This window comes from Myotis lucifugus, unplaced genomic scaffold, assembly GCF_000147115.1.
Source record: "Myotis lucifugus unplaced genomic scaffold, Myoluc2.0 scaffold_4, whole genome shotgun sequence".
NCBI classification, from domain to species: domain Eukaryota; kingdom Metazoa; phylum Chordata; class Mammalia; order Chiroptera; family Vespertilionidae; genus Myotis; species Myotis lucifugus.
This window is the reverse complement of record NW_005871052.1, coordinates 13,688,012-13,706,886: the sequence shown is the minus strand read 5'-3', so window position 1 is coordinate 13,706,886 and position 18,875 is coordinate 13,688,012. Positions and strand designations below refer to the sequence as shown.

The 18,875-nt window shown below is 37.9% G+C and overlaps 1 protein-coding gene across 1 annotated transcript in view; it reads right to left on the bottom strand.

Annotated features, from left to right (window-relative positions):
- Positions 1–18,875, bottom strand: part of TEX11 (testis expressed 11) — a 404,641-nt gene that overhangs the window by 15,256 nt on the left and 370,510 nt on the right. Inside the window, 3 exon segments of the mRNA XM_023765080.1 lie at positions 11,887–12,010; positions 13,029–13,137; positions 14,910–15,059. Of these exon segments, the coding sequence (XP_023620848.1) occupies positions 11,887–12,010; positions 13,029–13,137; positions 14,910–15,059 (383 nt within the window).

Below are 18,875 nucleotides of genomic sequence, written 5' to 3'. Positions count from 1 at the left end.
CAGCTCCATCCATGCTGTTGCAAATGGTAAGAGTACCTTCTTTCTTACAGCAGCATAGTATTCCATCGTGTAGATGTACCACAGTTTTCTAATACATTCATCTACTGATGGGCACTTAGGCTGTTTCCAGATCTTAGCTATGGTGAATTGTGCTGCTATGAACATATAGGTGCATATATCCTTTCTGATTGGTGTTTCTGGTTTCTTGGGATAAATTCCTAGAAGTGGGATCACAGGGTCAAATGGGAGTTCCATTTCCAGCTTTTTGAGGAAACTCCATACTGTCTTCCATAGTGGCTGCACCAGTCTGCATTCCCACCAGCAGTGCACGAGTGTTCCTTTTTCTCCACATCCTCTCCAGCACTTGTCGTTTGTTGATTTGTTGATGATAGCCATTCTGACAGGTGTGAGATGGTACCTCATTGTTGTTTTGATTTGCATTTCTCGGATGATTAGTGACTTTGAGCATGTTTTCATATGTCTCTTGGCTTTCTGAATGTCCTCTTTTGAAAGGTGTCTATTTAGATCCTTTGCCCATTTTTTGATTGGATTGTTTATCTTCTTTTTCTTAAGTTGTAAGAGTTCCCTATAAATTTTGGAGATTAGGCCCTTATCAGATATGACGTTGGCAAATATGTTTTCCCACGCAGTGGGTTTTCTTGTTGTTTTGTTGATGGTTTCTTTTGTTGTGCAGAAGCTTTTTATTTTGATGTAGTCCCATTTGTTCATTTTCTCTTTAGTTTCAAGTGCCCTAGGAGCTGTATCAGTGAAGAAATTGCTTCGGCATATGTCTGAGATTTTGTTGCCCTTGGATTCTTCTAGAATTTTTATGGTTTCCTGTCGTACATTTAAGTCCTTTATCCATTTTGAGTTTATTTTTGTGTATGGTGTAAGTTGGTGGTCTAGTTTCATTTTCTTGCATATATCTGTCCAATTTTCCCAACACCATTTATTGAAGAGACTATCTTGGCTCCATTGTATGTTCTTGCCTCCTTTGTCAAATATTAATTGAGCATATTGGTTCCGGGCGATTTCTGGGGTCTCTATTCTATTCCATTGATCTATATGTCTGTTCTTGTGCCAGTACCAGGCAGTTTTGAGAACAGTGGCTTTGTAATACAGCTTGATATCTGGTATTGAGATCCCACCTACTTTGTTCTTTCTCAGGATTGCTGCAGCTATTCGGGGTCTTTTTTTATTCCAGATGAATTTTTGGAGAGTTCGTTCTAGATCTGTGAAGTATGCCGTTGGTATTTTAATGGGAAGTGCGTTGAATTTATAGATTGCTTTGGGTAGTATGGACATTTTAATGATGTTGATTCTACCAATCCATGAACACGGTATGTTCTTCCATCTGTTTATGTCTTCCTCTATCTCTTTTTTCAATGTCCTGTAGTTTTCTGAGTAGAGGTCTTTTACCTCTTTAGTTAAGTTTATTCCTAGGTAGCTTAATTTTTTTGGTGCGATGGTAAATGGGATTGTTTTTCTAATCTCTCTTTCTGCAAGTTCACTATTGGTGTATAGAAATGCCTCAGATTTCTTGGCATTAATTTTGTATCCTGCTACTTTGCCAAATTCATGTATTAAGTCTAGTAGTTTTTTGACGGAGTCTCTAGGGTTTTGTATGTATAATATCATGTCGTCTGCAAATAAGGACAGTTTTACTTCCTCTTTTCCAATTTGGATGCCTTTTATTTCTTCTTCTTGTCTAATTGCAATGGCTAATACTTCCAGGACTATGTTGAACAGGAGTGGTGAGAGTGGGCATCCTTGTCTTGTTCCTGTTCTTAGGGCAAATGGTGTTAGTTTTTGTCCATTGAGTATGATGTTGGCTGTGGGCCTGTCATATATGGCTTTTATTATGTTGAGGTATGATCCTTCTACTCCCACCATGCTGAGAGTTTTTATCAAAAATGGGTGTTGGATTTTGTCGAATGCTTTTTCTGCATCAATTGATATGACCATGTGGTTTTTTTCTTTCAATTTGTTTATGTGATGTATCACGTTTATTGATTTGAGTATATTGTACCATCCTTGCATCCCTGGGATAAATCCTACTTGGTCATGGTGTATGATCTTTCTGATGTACTGCTGGATCCGATTTGCTAAGATTTTGTTGAGGATTTTGGCATCTATGTTCATGAGGGATATTGGCCTGTAATTCTCTTTCATTGTGTTGTCTTTACCTGGTTTTGGTATTAGGGTGATGCTGGCTTCATAGAATGAGCTTGGAAGTGTTCCTTCCTCTTGAATTTTGTAGTAGTCTGAGGAGGGTAGGTTTTAGTTCTTCCTTGAATGTTTGGTAAAACTCCCCTGTGAAGCCGTCTGGTCCTGGGCTTTTGTTTGCTGGAAGCTTTTTGATGACTGCTTCAATTTCTTCCATAGTTATTGGCCTATTGAGATTTTTAGATTCTTCCTGATTGAGTTTTGGAATGTTGTATTTTTCTAGGAATTTGTCCATTTCCTCCAGGTTGTCTAGTTTGTTGGAGTAGAGCTGTCCATAGTATTGTTTAACAATCATTTGTATTTCTGTGGGGTCTGTTGTTATTTCGCCTCTATCATTTCTGATTTTGTTTATTTGGGTCCTCTCTCTTTGCTTCTTGGTGAGCCTGGCTAGGGGTTTGTCAATCTTGTTTATCCTTTCAAAGAACCAGCTCTTGGTTTCATTGATTTTTCTGTATTGTTTTTTTGGTCTCTATGTCATTTATTTCAGCTCTAATCTTGATTATCTCCTTCCTTCTGCTCACTCTGGGGTTTTCTACACAGTGGAATACTACACTGCTATAAAGAAGAAGGAATTCTTACCATTTGCAGCAGCATGGATGGAACTGGAGAGCATTATGCTAAGTGAAATAAGCCCAGAAGTGAAAGAAAAACACCACATGATCTCACTCAATTATGGATAATAAAGAACATTATAACCTGATGAACAAAAAGATAGATACAGAGGCAGAGAAGCATTGAACAGACTGTCAAATTACAGCAGGAAGGCTGGGGAGTGTTGGGGGAGTGGGTCAGAGATCAACCTAAGGACTTGTATGCATGCATATAAGCATAACCAATGGACACAAGACACTGGGGGCGGGGTGAGGTCATGTTACAGGGGGTAGAGGAAGCCAGGGGAAGGTCAATGGGGGAAAAAGGAGATATATGTACTACTGTTTGTAATATTTTAACCCTAAAGTAAAATTAAAAAAATAATTTCCTTTAGTATTTCTTATAGGCAGGTCAGCTAGGAATACATTCTCTTAGGTTTTATTTATTTGGTAACGTCTTCTCTTCACCTTCATTTTTGAAAGATAAGTTTGCTGGTTAAAGGGTTCTTGGTTAACTGTTATTTATTCATTTTAAAAAATCTTTATTGTTGAAAGTATTACATGTATCCTCCTTTTCTCCCATTGACTTCTCTGACCTCCCCTCCCCCGCCCCCTGCCTTCACCACTCTAGTGTCTGTGTCTATGGCTTATGCATATACACATATGAGTTCATTGTTTGATCTCTTCCCCACCCCCCACTCTCCCTTGCCTTCCCTCTGAGGTTTGACGGACTAGTCCGTTCCATGTTTCTATGTCTCTGGGTCTACTCTTATTCATCAGTTTATGTTGTTCATTAGATTTCACATATGAGTGAGATCATGTGATACTTATGTTTCTCTGACTGGCGTATTTTGCTTAGCATAATGCTCTCCAGGTCCATCCATGCTGTTGCAAATGGTAAGAGTTCTTTCTTTTTTACAGCTGTATAGTATTCCATTGTGTAGGTGTACCAGTTTTTTAATCCACTCATCTGCTGATGAGCACTCAGGCTGTTTCCAAATCTTGGTTATTGTAAATTGTGCTGGAATGAACCTAGCGGTGCATATATCCTTTCTGATGAGTGTTTCTGATTTCTTGGGATATATTCCTAGAAGTGGGATCACTGGGTCAAATGGGAGTTCCATTATTAATTTTTTGAGGAAATTCCATACTGGTTTCCAGAGGCTGCACCAGTCTGCATTCCCACCAGCTGTGTACCAGAGTTCCCTTTTCTCCATATCCTTGCCAACACTTGTCCAACACTTGTCGTTTGTTGATGATAGACATTCAGACAGGTGTGAGGTGGTACCTCTATTAAGAGTTCTGACTGCTGGTATTACACCCAACTTTTAGGCTTCATTAATGGAATGATGATTACTCTATTGTTTTCAGCAGTGGCCAAAAGCATATGTTGTTCTACAGCAGTGGTTCTCAACCTTGGCTGCACATTAGAATCACCTGGGAATCTTTTTAAAATCCTGATTTCTGGGCCTCATCCACTGTAAAGAAAGAGAATTTCTGGAGGATGAGGCCCAGATATCAGGATTTTAAAAAGATTCCCAGGTTATTCTAATGTGAGCCAAGGTTGAGAACCACTGTTCTACAGTCTGAACCAATTAAATTCAGACCTTTTTGAAGGGGTAGTCTTTGAGGAAAATCTTTGAGGTTTGTTCTGACCCCAGTGAAGCTCTTATTAGATGCTTCTTTCCATGGTTCTCTCTGGTAATCTATCCTCCTCTACTTGTTTACCTCCAAAGTCTCCATTATTTTCAAGAGCACTCTTTGACTGGAGGTTCCCCACACACTTTTTCAGGTACAGTTCCTTTTGAGAAATCCTTAAAGCTCTCTGTTCTTATGGAATGCCTTCCCCCCTGGGAAAAATCTCTGAGCCACTGCTCCAGAGCTTTGCGGGGGACAGTGGACTGCCTTTCTCTGAGTGACACCTCTGCTTTAAGAGCAGGGTGCTGAGTAAGGTAGTAGTCTCTGGTCCTGTTGGCTTGCCTCTTTGGGTGTGGAACCTTTGCCCTAAGAGTTAGCTGGATCAAGGGAAACAATAAAGACATAGAGACTAGTAAAAAACAATACAAAAGATCAATGAAACCAGGAACTGGTTCTTTGAAAAGATAAACAATATTGATAAACTGCTAGCCAGACTCATCAGGAAACAAAGAGCGCCTGGCTGGTGTGGCTCAGTGGTTGAGCATCAACCCACGAACCAAGAGGGCACTGGCATGATTCCTGGTCATGGCACATGCCCAGATTATGAGCTTAATCCTTATTAAGGGGCATACAGGAGGCAGCCGATTGATGATGTTTTTCTCTCATCAATGTTTCTATCTCTCTATTCCTCTCACTTCCTCTTTCTCTAAAAACCAATAAAAACATATTTAAAAAGTAAAAAAAAGAAGCAAAGGGAGAGGATCCAAATATATAAAATAAAAAATGGAGGAGGTGAAGTAACAATTGACACCACAGAAATACAAAGGATTGTAAAAAATTATTACAAACAACTATATGCCAACAAAGTGGACAACCTGGGCGAAATGGACAAATTCCTAGAAACATACAATCTTCCAAAACTGACTGAGGAAGAATCAAAATCTGAATAGACCAATAACAACTAATGAAATTGAAGCAGTAATTAAAATAAAACTCCTGCCCGGCCAGTGTTGCTCAGTGGTTGAGTGTTGACCAATGGGTCACTGGTTCGATTCCTAGTTAGGGCACATAACCCAGGTGGTGGATTCGATCCCCAGTAAGGGGCATGCAGGAGGCAGCCAAGTGATGTTTCTTGTCAATGTGTCTATCTCTCTATCCCTCTCCCTTCCACAAACACCTGGACTTGATGGCTTCACAGGGGAGTTTTACCAAATATTCAAAGAGGAACCTATCCTCCTCAAACTCTTCCCAAAAAACTGAAGAGGAAGGGACACTTCTAAGCTCTTTTTATGAGGCCAGCATTATCCTAATTCCAAAACCAGATAAAATACTACAAAGAAAGAAAATTACAGGTCAATATCCCTGACAAACATAGATGCTAAAATCCTCAACAAAATATTAGCAAATTGGATCCAGCAATAATTTAAAAAGATTATCCATAATAACCAAGTGGGATTTATTCCAGGGATGCAAAGCTGGTATAATAACAGAAACCAAGATGGTGGCATAAGTAAACACCGGAAATGGCTGCCTCACACAACCACTTCAAAAATACAACTAAAAGACAAAAAGGACATCATCTAGAACCACAGGAAGGCTGGCTGAGTGGAAATTCTACAACTAGAAGGAAAGAGAAAAGCACACTGAGACTCAGAGGAGGTGCGGAAGTAAAGTGCAGAGGTATGGAGGCGCATGAGGAAAGGGCTGGCAACTGAGGACGCGGTTGTCTTTTTCAATCGGGAGGGAGTCTCAAGCTCCCGACTGCTCTGAACTCCAGTTCCGGGCAAGTCTCTGGGGACCCGGACTCATACGGGGAGAAACTGGACTGTCTGGCATCCGTCGGAACTCGAGGGCAGCTTTCTCTTAGAGGTGCTTGCAGTGATTACCGGGATTACTGGGAAACTGAGACGTGGGGCCTCTTAGGGTAGGACTGAGGAGCAGCCATAGCTGCTTGCTCCACCCTGTTGATCCCCTGAGACCCCGCCCCACCCAAGCTGTGCACAGAGGCTTTTGCATATGAAAGGCCTGGCCCTTTGCAATCTGAAAATTACCTAACAAACTGCAGCTGGGTCAGAGAGACCCAGAACTTCTAAAAGAAGGCCCAAAGCCCCACAGCAGCTTGCACTGCTTCACAGCTGGGCCTCATCTGGGCACCTCCAAACCACAAACAAAGAAGAGGAATCTGCAGATCTCTCCATAGCTCCTGCTGGGTAGCCTCAGGCAGAGGCTAAATTAGCACCTCCTTAGAGATCCAAGAGCCAGTGTACCCAGTGGTCAGAGTGGGACCATCCAGATTACAACTCCTCAGATCCATAAGGGACACACTCAGGGGGCAGACTCAGTGAGCACCAAAGCCCCACTGAAGCAAGTCTTGCCCCATAAGGGTGTCTCCAGCACAGAAGTTCTCCCACTGCAGACACAGTTGATTCCCACAGCCAATTGGCCTGGAGGTCAATTCCTCCCAGTGATACCAACAACAATCAAGGCGTAACTACAACAAGACTGTGCACAAAGCCCACAAAGGGATGCACCAAGAGTGTCCACCTCAGGTAATCGGGGAGGCTGAGCCACTGGGCCCTGTAGGACACCTAGCACAGAAAGCCACTCTATCAACACAGGGAAGCATAAAAATGTGGAGACAAAAAAACAGGTCACAAATGACAGAATTGGAGGAAAGCAAACTACAGGACATAGTGTTCAAAACCACACTTATAAGGTTTTTCAAGAATTTTCTAGAAACCGCCGATAACTTTCGTAAGACCCTCAAGAAATCTAGTGAGACCCTCGAGGATATGAAAAAGGACCAACTAGAAATTAAGCATACACTGACTGAAATAAAGAATATTATACAGAGTTCCAACAGCAGACTAGAGGATCGCAAGAATCAAGTCAAAGATTTGAAATATGATGAAGCAAAAAATACCCAACCAGAAAAACAAAAAGAAAAAAGAATCCAAAAATATGAAGATAGTGTAAGGAGCCTCTGGGACAACTTCAAGCATACCAATATCCGAATTATGGGGGTGCCAGAAGAAGAGAGAGAGCAAGATATTGAAAACCTATTTGAAGAAATAATGACAGAAAACTTCCCCTACCTGGTGAAAGAAATAGACGTACAAGTCCAGGAAGCGCAGAGAACCCAAACAAAAGGAATCCAAAGAGGACCACACCAAGACACATCATAATTAAAATGCCAAGAGCAAAAGACAAAGAGAGAATCTTAAATGCAGCAAGAGAAAAATAGTTACCTACAAGGGAGTACCCATAGGACTGTCAGCTGATTTCTCAACAGAAACTATGCAGGCCAGAAGGGAGTGGCAAGAGATATTCAAAGTGATGAATAGCAAGAACCTACAACCAAGATTACTTTATCCAGCAAAGCTATCATTCAGAAGTGAAGGTCAGATAAAGAGCTTCACAGATAAGAAATAGCTAAAGGAGTTCATCACCACCAAACCAGTATTATATGAAATGCTGAAAGGTATCCTTTAAGAAGAGGAAGAAGAAGAAAAAGGTAAAGATACAAATTATGAACAACAAATACACATCTATCAACAAGTGAATCTAAAAATCAAGTGAATAAAAAATCTGATGAACAGAATAAACTGGTGAATATAATAGAATCAGGGGCATAGAAAGTGAATGGACTGACTATTCTCGGGGGGGAAAGGGGTGTGGGGGGTGCAGGAAGAGACTGGACAAAAATCGTACACCTATGGATGAGGACAGGGGGTGAGGGGGGGGTAAGGCCAGAGAGTTGGGTGGGAACTGGGTGGAGGGGAGCTATGGGGGGAAAAAAGAGGAACAACTGTAATAATCTGAACAATAAAGACTTAATTTAAAAAAATAAGATGGATAATGGATGGACAATGGGATGGATAGACAGATATGTGATACAGCAGCTATCATAAACTATTAATGGCAAAATCTAGATGGTGGATATATGGATATAGACTGTAAAATTCTTTCAATTTTGCTGTATATTTGAAAATTTTCATTAAAAATGTTAAGGAAAAAAAGCTGGTATAATAATCATATCAATAAATGCAATATATCCAATAAATAAGATAAAAATGATATGATCATATCAACAGATGCAGAACAAGCATTAGACAAAATCAACACACATTTTTTTTGATAAAAACTCTTAGCAAATTGAGAATAGAGGGGTCTTACCTCAACATAATAAAGGCTATATATGACAAACTACAGGCAACATCACACTCAATGGGCAAAATCTAAAAGCATGTCCCTTATGAACAGGAACAAGACAGAGATGTCTGCTCTCACCACTCTTATTCAACATAGCACTGGAATTCTAGCCACAGGGATCAGTCAAGAAGAAAATATAAAAGGCATCCAAATTGGAAAGAAGGATGTAAAATGGTCATTATTCACAGATGACATTATATTGTACGAAGAAAATCCTAAAGACTCCACCAAAAAATGAGTAGATTTAATAAATGAATTTGGCAATGTAGCAGGATACAAAATTAACACCCAGAAATCAATGGCATTTTATACACCAATAATAAACTCTCAGAAAGAGAAACTAAAAAATAATTTATCTTAGGAACAAAATATTAAGATACTTAGAAATAAATTTAACCAAGGAGGTAAAAGACCTGTACTTGAAAAACTACAAGATGTTGAAAAAAGAGATAGAGGAGGATATACACAAGTGAAAGTTATACCATGTTCATGGATTAGTAAAATGATTATTACAATGTCCATACTACCCAAAGCAATCTATACATTCAATGCAATCCTCATTAAAATACCAATGGCATATTTCACAGATCTAGAACAAATACTCTAAAAATTTATAATGGAACCAAAAAAGATCCCAAATGGCCACTGCAATCTTGAGAAAGAAAAACAAAGTTGGAGGGATTACAGTACTGGATATCAAATTATACTATAAAGCCATTGTAATAAAAAAAAGCCCGGTACTGGCACAGGAACAGGCATATAGATCAATGGAACAGAACAGAGAACCCAGAAATCAACCCAAGCCATTATGCTCTATTAATATTTGACAAAGGAGGCAAGAGCATACAATGGAGTAAAGACAGTCTCTTAAATAAATGGTGTTGGAAAAATTGGACAGGTACATGCAAAAGAAAAAAATGAAAACAGACCACCAACTTACACCATACACAAGATTAAACTGAAAATGGATAAAAGACTTAAATGTAAGTTGTGAAACCATAAAAATCCTAGAAGAAACCACAGGCAGCAAAATCTCAGACATCTCATGTAGCAATATGTTTGCCAATACATCTCCTAGAGCAAGAGAAACAAAGGAAAAGATAAACAAATGGAAATACATCAAAATAAAAACTTGTGCACAGCAAAAGAAACCATCAACAAAATGGAAAGGGATCCCATTGTATGGGAGAACATATTTACCAATGATCCACCTGACAAAGGGTTAATTTTCAAAATATATAAATAACTCATACAACTTAACAAAAATAGTATAAACAATCCAATTTAAAAATGGGCAAAGGGGCCGGGGCCTGAGCCTGCGCCTGCGCCCGCTCCTCCTCTCGCCTTCTGTGCCCCTCAGCGCGCTCGCCCCAGGAGGAGGGTGGCCCGGGCAGGGGGGGGCAGGTGGGGCCGCTGGGCGGGGCAGGGCGGCCACGACCAGCACTAGGCGGCCACACGTTGGGGACTCTGGCCCTTCCCGCCGGGGGTCTGGGGCCTCCATGGAGGACCTTAGCCTGGACAGCTGCGGAGAGGAGGACGCGGCGTCGGGCGCCAAGGGGTGTCAAAAAATGGGCAAAGGACCTAAACAGACACTTCTTCAAAGTGGACATACAGAGGGCCAAGAGACATATGAAAAAATGCTCAAAGTCACTAATCATTAGAGAGATGCAAATTAAAATAACAATGAGGTATCACCTCTCACTTGCCAGAATGGTTAGTCAACAAATCAATAAATGACAAGTACTTGAGAGGATGTGGAGAAAAGTGAACCCTGGTACATTGCTGATGGGAATTCAGACTGGTGCAGCCATTGTGGAAAACAGAATGGAGTTTCCTCAAAACATTAAAAATGAAATTGCCATTTCATTTAATGATCCCACTTCTAGGAATATATCCTAAGCATCCTGAAACATCAATAAGAAAGAATATATGCACCCTGATGTTCACAGCAGCCCTATTTACAATAGTTAAGTTCTGGAAACAGCCCAAATGCCCATCAGTAGATGAGTGAATAAAAAAAGGTGTGGTACATTTACACAATGGAATACTATGCAGCTGTTAAAAAAAGGATAGCTTACCCTTACGGACATCATGGAGGGATCTGCAGAGCATTATGCTAAGCAAATTAAGTCAGTCAGAGAAAGACAAGTTTCACATGATCTCACTTACATGTGGAATCTAACAAACAATATAGATCCAGAGACACTGAAACATGCAACAGACTGATGAGTTTCAGAGGGAAGGAGGGGTGATGGGAAGAAATTAACCAAAGAACTTATATGCATATATGCATAACCAATGGACAGACAATAGTGCTGTGAACACCTAGGGAGGGATTTGGGTGGAGGGGTCAAAGGGGGGGAATAATATGGGAAAAATATGAATAAGTCTATACATATAAATTTGATAACTTAGATAAAATGGGTCACTTCATGGCAAAACATAAGTTAGCACAACTCACCCAATATGAAGTAGAAAATTTAATTTGTAATTTAAAAACTCTTGAAAAAAATCTGCAGGACTAGATAGTTTCACTGGAGAATTCTACCAAACACTTAGAAAAGAACTAACATAAATTCTACACAATCTTTTCCAAAAATATAGAAAAGGCGGGAACACATCCCAAAACCAGACAAAGACAGTACTCGAAAAGAAAACTATAGACCAACATCCCTCATGAATAAAGATGAAAAATCTTTAACAAAAATACTGACAAATAGAATCTAGGAATATGTAAAAAGAATTATATACTATGACCATATGGGATTTATTCCAAGGATGCAAGACTGGTTCAGTATTTAAAATCAGTCAATGTAATCCACCATATTAACAAATTAAAGAAGAAAAATCACACAATGATATCAATTAAGGCAGAAAAATTATGTGACAAAATTCAACACTAATTTATGATAGAAACTCTCAGAAAAAAAAGGAATGGGGAGAATTTAATCAACTTGATAAAAGAGTAACAATTCTACTTAATTTTAAAAATACAATATAACCCAAAATGCCAGGTGGTTCTGCTATTGTGACTTATATTAGAAATTTTCTACCATTAACTATTTATATTTCATAAACCCAGGGAAATTTTATAGTGTGTAATTACATTGTAATATGAATTTATTTACCCTAAAACTTATAACAGAAAGCATTATTTTATGTAATTCCTAATACACAAGACAGTTCAAAACTTTAAAATTAGCTGAAAGTTTAATATTACTGTTTGACTTACAGTGTGGCTCAACGCATCTTCAAAATAGTCCCAAACTTCTTCCAGGGAACAGAGTTCTGCATTTGGCACTCCACCTGGCACTAAGAGGTTAATCAAGTTGTGCAGACAGTTGCTGCAATCAAAAAGAGAAGACTCATCCCATAAGAAAAGAAATCACTGGCTTCATGGCTAAGATAAGTAAAATCTGGATTTTATCCCAGACTAAGCTTCAAAACACGTCTGTTCTTCCCTCAATTTAATCTGGCCTCCAACCTCAGAAGACAGATTTTTGAAGCTATAAAAGGGGCTGGCCAACCCTTCCTTTTATTTTGGTTGTCTTTCACTTTTTTTGTTGTTGTTTAGTTTCCTACACTAAGGACTTGTGGCTGTTTACTCTATTTTACGAGCTAGTTGAATCTACAAGCACTTTAAAGCATCTTGTTACATCCTCAAATAAACAAGAAAATTGAGGATTTAAATTGGAAATAATTCCAAGAGAACTGTCTCTTAAATCTTAGAAAAGGAAGACTGTAATGATGTTTTCTAGAGAAAAATCACATATTTCATAACTTCTATTTTCCCTCATGTCTAGGCATAGAAACCACAAAATCTCTAATCAATAACATGTTATATTAGGTACAGCATTCATTGGCCCTTAAAGAAAGGTGTTTAGGAAAAAAAATCTGAGGCAAATATAGCAAAATGTTAACATTTATTAATCTTTGGTGGGAAATACATGAAAGTTTTTTGTTATATTAATAACAAAAATATAGTTATTTTTATATTAATAATATAGTTGTTTGTTATATTAATCTCTGTCTACATTTGGCATATTTAGTAACAAAATAAAGAAAGATACCTAGTAATTTTAGTATATACATACTCACACAAAGAAGCAACTTTCCCCCTCTTTTTCACCGTAGGGAAATCCAGACTCCTTGATTTAGCTAATTAAGTCTTTGTCTATATATATAATACAACCCTGAATATGGAGCTGTTCTGAAGACTTTTTTAGTTCAGGAGTTACAGGAGTACCCTGATAATCTTTTAATTTGGGCCAGTTGAGTATGATTGATGACTTATGAAGCACTGACTATAGCTCTTTTGGCTATCAAAAAGCCTGGATACAGCATTGAAATACAATTACTAACCTGTATTTGAAAACATCAAATGATTCTTTCCTTTTGTGGAGCAATAAAGCCCTTTTCAAGGCCTTTAGAGCAATGGAAGGATAGTATGCAGGCATTTCCATTGCTAAAACTATAGGAAGAGAAGAAAAAAGGTTGTGACTACCATAATTTCATCCATCACAGTTTTCATTCCAGACTACAATTTGTGCTTTCTCTAACAAAACTGGCCTAAAACAGATTAACAAAATGAACAAACAAACACACAAAGAAAACTAATTTTAGAAAACAATGAGTCCATGGTGGCTTTCAGAGGTAACTTCTACTTTCTGGGCAGAGTAACATAGTAGGATCACCAGGTTATATCTTTTCTTCAGCAAACATCAACAGAGAACCTATTGTTTCTTTGACCTTGCACAATACAGGTAAAGCAATAATCTTATAAACCAGAGTCAATGGCACACTAAGAAGGAAACAGAAAGCAGATTAGTAAAAGGGCACTAATAAAAAATAGACTTAAGCTACAATTAACTGTTTTTGTCTGATACTAAAAACAGGAAACACTGGACATGAGAGTGGGTGTCCAAGATAACAGACCCTAAAACATTCAGATGCATTTACCAGGCCTCTAGAATAGGAGTTACTTTATACAATGAGCAGTGGTAACCATCACATGTTCACTAAGTATACACCATCTGCTCCTGGTCTCTAGGAATTCTGTATTGGCAAGACAACGAAAGGCAAATGTGACTCTTGTGCATTTGGGGGCTACCTAATACTTTTATTAACCACACACAGGCTCCTGAGGAGGGTGAGAGATAAAAAGAGAAGACAATTAGGCCATTTCTTGCAGTATATCCCTATAGAGGCTTTGGGCCCCCAAATACCACTTACAGCCCAACCAAAAATTTGAGATTGGCAACTGTGTTAAAAAATATTACAGAGAGCCCTAGCCAGTTTGGTTCAGTGGATAGAGCATCGGCCTGTGGACTGAAGGGTCCCTGGTTCGATTCCAGTCAAGGGCACATGCTGGGGTTGCGAGCTCGGTGCCCAGTAGGGGGCATGCAGGAGGCAGCCAATCAATGATTCTCTCTCATCATTGATGTTTCTATCTCTCCCTTCCTCTCTGAAATCAATAAAATATATTTAAAAAATATATTACCGATATTTCTCTGTACACCTTAATCAATTGCTTTGATTATATTACTTCTGATTAAGGGAGCATTTACCATTTCTAGCTAGCTGAGCAAAACTAAGTTTGAGCTCCTTCTATTGTAGTTATAGAATTCAATTCCACACATAGAATAAATATAAGCACCTATTGTGAGCAATGCACTTAGCCAGGGTTTATAAATAATTACATTAACAAATATAAGTAATTATTGTTCATGACCCTAAGGAGCTTATAATCTATATACAGTATATAAAAGCCTAAGCAACTGGCTGACTGGCTGGTAGCTATGATGCACACTGACCACCAGGGGGGGCAGACGCTCAATGCAGGAGCTGCCAAGCTGCAGTGACTTGGCAGCTGTGGTTCTCAGGGTTCTCAGGTGACACACCCGGAACCAGAGAGGAGGGAGCACGATTCTGGGGTGCATCACCTGAGAACTGCCCTCTCACAATCCGGGACCCCTCGGGGGATGTCAGAGAGCTGATTTCTGCCTGATCCCTGCAGGCCAGGCCAAGGGACCCCACCGGTGCATGAATCCGTGCACCAGGCCGCTAGTCTTATATAAAGAAAAAGATAAATACATAAATGATTATAATACAAAATGGTTCAAGAATGCCATTAGAGAAGGCAAACCAAAGTGCTATGAGGAAATGTAGAGAGAACAGAGAAAAGAAATTAAAAAGTAGTACAATTTAAATGGTTACTAGCCTTCTAATAAATATAGCTCTTACTTGCAATTATTTCTAATGTTTTACTTTCTAAATGAGGCAGTTCCCACACTGATTCCAGGAAGCTGTCCAGTAATGGGTCATTCATTTTGGCTTTAACTTCAAACTCATATAGCAGAAGCAATGTCTCACATGGATCATTGGAGAAATCCCCTAAGAAAGAAGCAAAAATGCAACATTTTCTGTGATTACATTTCAATATTCTCTCCTAATCTCTCTTCTGGGGAGATTTTCTTGTTGAGAAAATTTAATTTTACTTACAATTTGAAGGTTATCCCAGCTTCTGTGAACATATCTTTTACATTTTTAAATCTATAAACTCACCAATACTTTCAGCACCCTGTATTGCAATCACTAGCATTGCCTCTGTTTCCTAAAATTATTGCTATGATGTTCCTTAAACAGTCTAAAAAAAGGCCTGCTGCTATCTAATTCAAATTCAGTGTTTACCTGTTTCATTTTAATGAATGAATTAACCAGACGATACAGTATTGTATAAACTAACTGTGGTTTTATTTTAAGCAAAGGAAAGTTTCCAAATTGTTCCATTTAGTCCAGTGATGGCGACCCTATGACACGTGTGTCAGAGGTGACACGCGAACTCATTTTTTTGGTTGATTTTTCTTTGTTAAATGGCACTTAAATATATAAAATAAATATCAAAAATATACATCTTTGTTTTACTATGGTTGCAAATATCAAAAAATTTCTATATGTGACACGGCACCAGAGTTAAGTTAGGGTTTTTCAAAATGCTGACACGCCGAGCTCAAAAGGTTCGCCATCACTGATTTAGTCAGTCAACAATATTTTTTGGGTATCACCATGGGAATAATCTTGTATCAGGAGACAGTTTTCATTCAGCCTGTTAAACCAAACTTTTAAAAAGTGTTGAGGTATAGCATAATAGAATAAACTGAATGAGGTGCATTAATCTTAAACAGCTTGATGAATTTTTATATGTTTAAATCCATATAACCACTATCATATAGAACTAGTAGCCTGGTGCACGAAATTCGTGCACATTAAAAGCGAATTAATTAGCGGAAATATTTTAATATTGCTATTTGCCCTTTCTCTATAATAGAAGTGTGAGAGATGAAAGGAAATTAGTAAAATGTATATGAAAATAATATATAAATTTATTAATAAATAAACAGTAACAAAGGATATAACAACAGAGGCATGATATAAAAATGACAAAAACATGATATAAAAACGACAAAAACATGATATAAAAACAACAGTGATGCAAACAATGACTGATAAAGTGATTAAACTTATTCTAATATCTCCCTGTACACCACATTAAGAGTGAAAACACTTTCAGAGTGCTTGACTAATTTCCCTTGTGATGAAGTATTTAGAACTTTAACTTCACATGCTCTTCAAACTCGAGAGAAAGCAACATATAACTGACCATGTGTGAAAACGGGTTCAGGTAGGAATATGCCTACTCTGTCTAGACTTTATCCTTGTGATTTATTAATAGTCATCGCAAATGCTGGCATCATGGGAACCTGTCGTTGAATCAATTTAAATGGGAGCCCAGTGTCAGATGGGGATAAATCAATTCTTGGAATCAGAACAACCTCTCCCTCTGAAGATCCTGTTAATACTTCAGCTTCGATAATGTTAGGTCATAATCTTTTTATTTTTATTTTTTATTGCTTAAAGTATTACAAAGGGTATAGGTCGTAATCTTTTGATAATAAATCTGGTACCATGACGAAGACCCCATTTACTATTGAGATTTCTCAATAGCGTGATGATTGCACCCACTTTCAATTTGAATTTATGATACAGCATTCCCAAAGGAGTAATACTATTAAGAAATTCGATGGGAAAATTTTCCTTTTCAGCATCATCTGTGGAATCAATGGAATCATCACTCAAATATGTGTGAAAATCTCCATCGAGTATATCCAAAATTTCTTCATTTAATTTATGAACATGCTCATTTTTTGGACAAAGAATTGCAGGTTTAGATATATTTTTAATATTATCTATAGATATAGTATTTCCAAAGGTAGCTTCAATAATAGATCCATTACAAATCATTTCACAGGGGATTTCAATAATATCCATTCCTAAATGAAAACTGCTATCAAGTTTGCCATCTCCAAGTTTTACTAACCATCTACTATAAACAGAATCCTCTGATCTCATATTTGTTGTAAGAGACAACTTTCTGAAACATTGCAGTACTTTAAACTCGTTTGTACTATAGCCGATCACATAGGATGTGGTACAATACTGAGACATTGTCGAAAATTCCCTCCAAGAAGGAGAACTTTCCCACCAAATACAACATTCAAATTCATAAGTTCTCTTAGTAATCTGTCTATGGCATTTATAGCATGACTGGATGCCATGGTGCATTCATCAATAATGAGAAGTTGGGCCTTTTTAATAGTTTTAGCAACTTCACTGTTTATATCGAGTCTAGAAATTGAAGTTTCATTTAATGGAATCGGTAATTTATATTGGAAATGAAAGGTGTTTCTACCGAGAAGTAAATTTGTAGCAATTCCTGTAGACGCTGTGGGTAAAACTACCACCACGACCTCTAATATAATGTATTAAAACTTTATAAAGATATGCCTCCACGCTCCAAGGGCCGGTTCCTGCCTCAAACCTCACCCTTACTGGAAACAGCTCCAGGAAACAGCTCGGGGAGGGCACAGCCGTTGCCAAGACAACCCCTGCAGGATTGACTTCCTTCAGGTTGGTCAAGCCTGGGTCGTGACGTTACACCTAGGGTTTTTATATAAATAGATACTTCCAAAACTCACGTTCCTTTCCAGTCAATACCACCTTACCAGAGTTAACAACTATTTTGACTTTTATCTCTATTGATTGTTATTTTCTGTTCTTGAACTTCATTGCTAATACGCAGATATATAATCAACTTTGAATGGTGACCTTGTATCCTATTACTTGCTAAAATCATTTATTAGTTCCACTAACTTCTTGTAGATTCTTTGGAATTGTCTACATACAATCATGTCATCTGCATGCAAATAGAGATAGTTTTATTTCTTCTTTATCACTCCACAAGTATACCTCATTTTATTGTGCTTTGCTTTAATAAGTGCAAACCAATTAATGTAATACATCATATCAGGAAACTAAATGATGATCTCAATAGTCAGAAAAGCATTTGACAAAATCCAACACCATTTCCTGATAAAAACAATGAACAAACCAGGAATAGAAGAGAACGTCCTCAACATGATAAAGGGCACTTGAAAAACACACAGCTAACAACATACTTAATGGTGAAATACTAGATTCTTTCTCTTTAAGGTTAAGAACAAGACAAGGATGCCTACTTTTACCACTGCTATTAAACATTGTTCTAGAAGTTCTAGCTAAAGAAATTAGGCAAGAAAAAGAAACAAAAGACATCAGACTGGAAAAGAAGTACCGAAACCATCTCTATTTATACACAATGCGATCTTGTAAATAGATCCCTAGGGAATCCAGTAAAATACCAATAAAACTAATGAACAAGTTTAACAAGACTAGAATACAAAAATCAATCCTATTCCTATACAATAGCAATAAACAAATGGAAAATAAGATTAAGAAAACAATTCCATTGACAATAGCATCAAAGAGAATAAATTAAATAAAAGAAGTGCAAGACTTGTACATTGCAATTTAAAAGATGTAAATAAATGGGAAAATATTCCTCACTTAAGGACTGGAGACTTAACATTGTTAAAATGGCACTACTTTCCAAAATAATCTAGCTTTTTTTCTTTTTTTCAGAAAATGACAGGCTGATCCTAAAATTCACATGGAAATTTAAGGGTCCCAGAATAGCCAAAACAACCTTGAAAAGGAAGAGCAAATTTGGAGAATTAACACTCCTGATTTCAAAACTTAATACAAAGCAATTATAATCAAGACACTGTGATACTGGTAAAAGGACAAACATATAGATCAGTGGTATAGAATTGA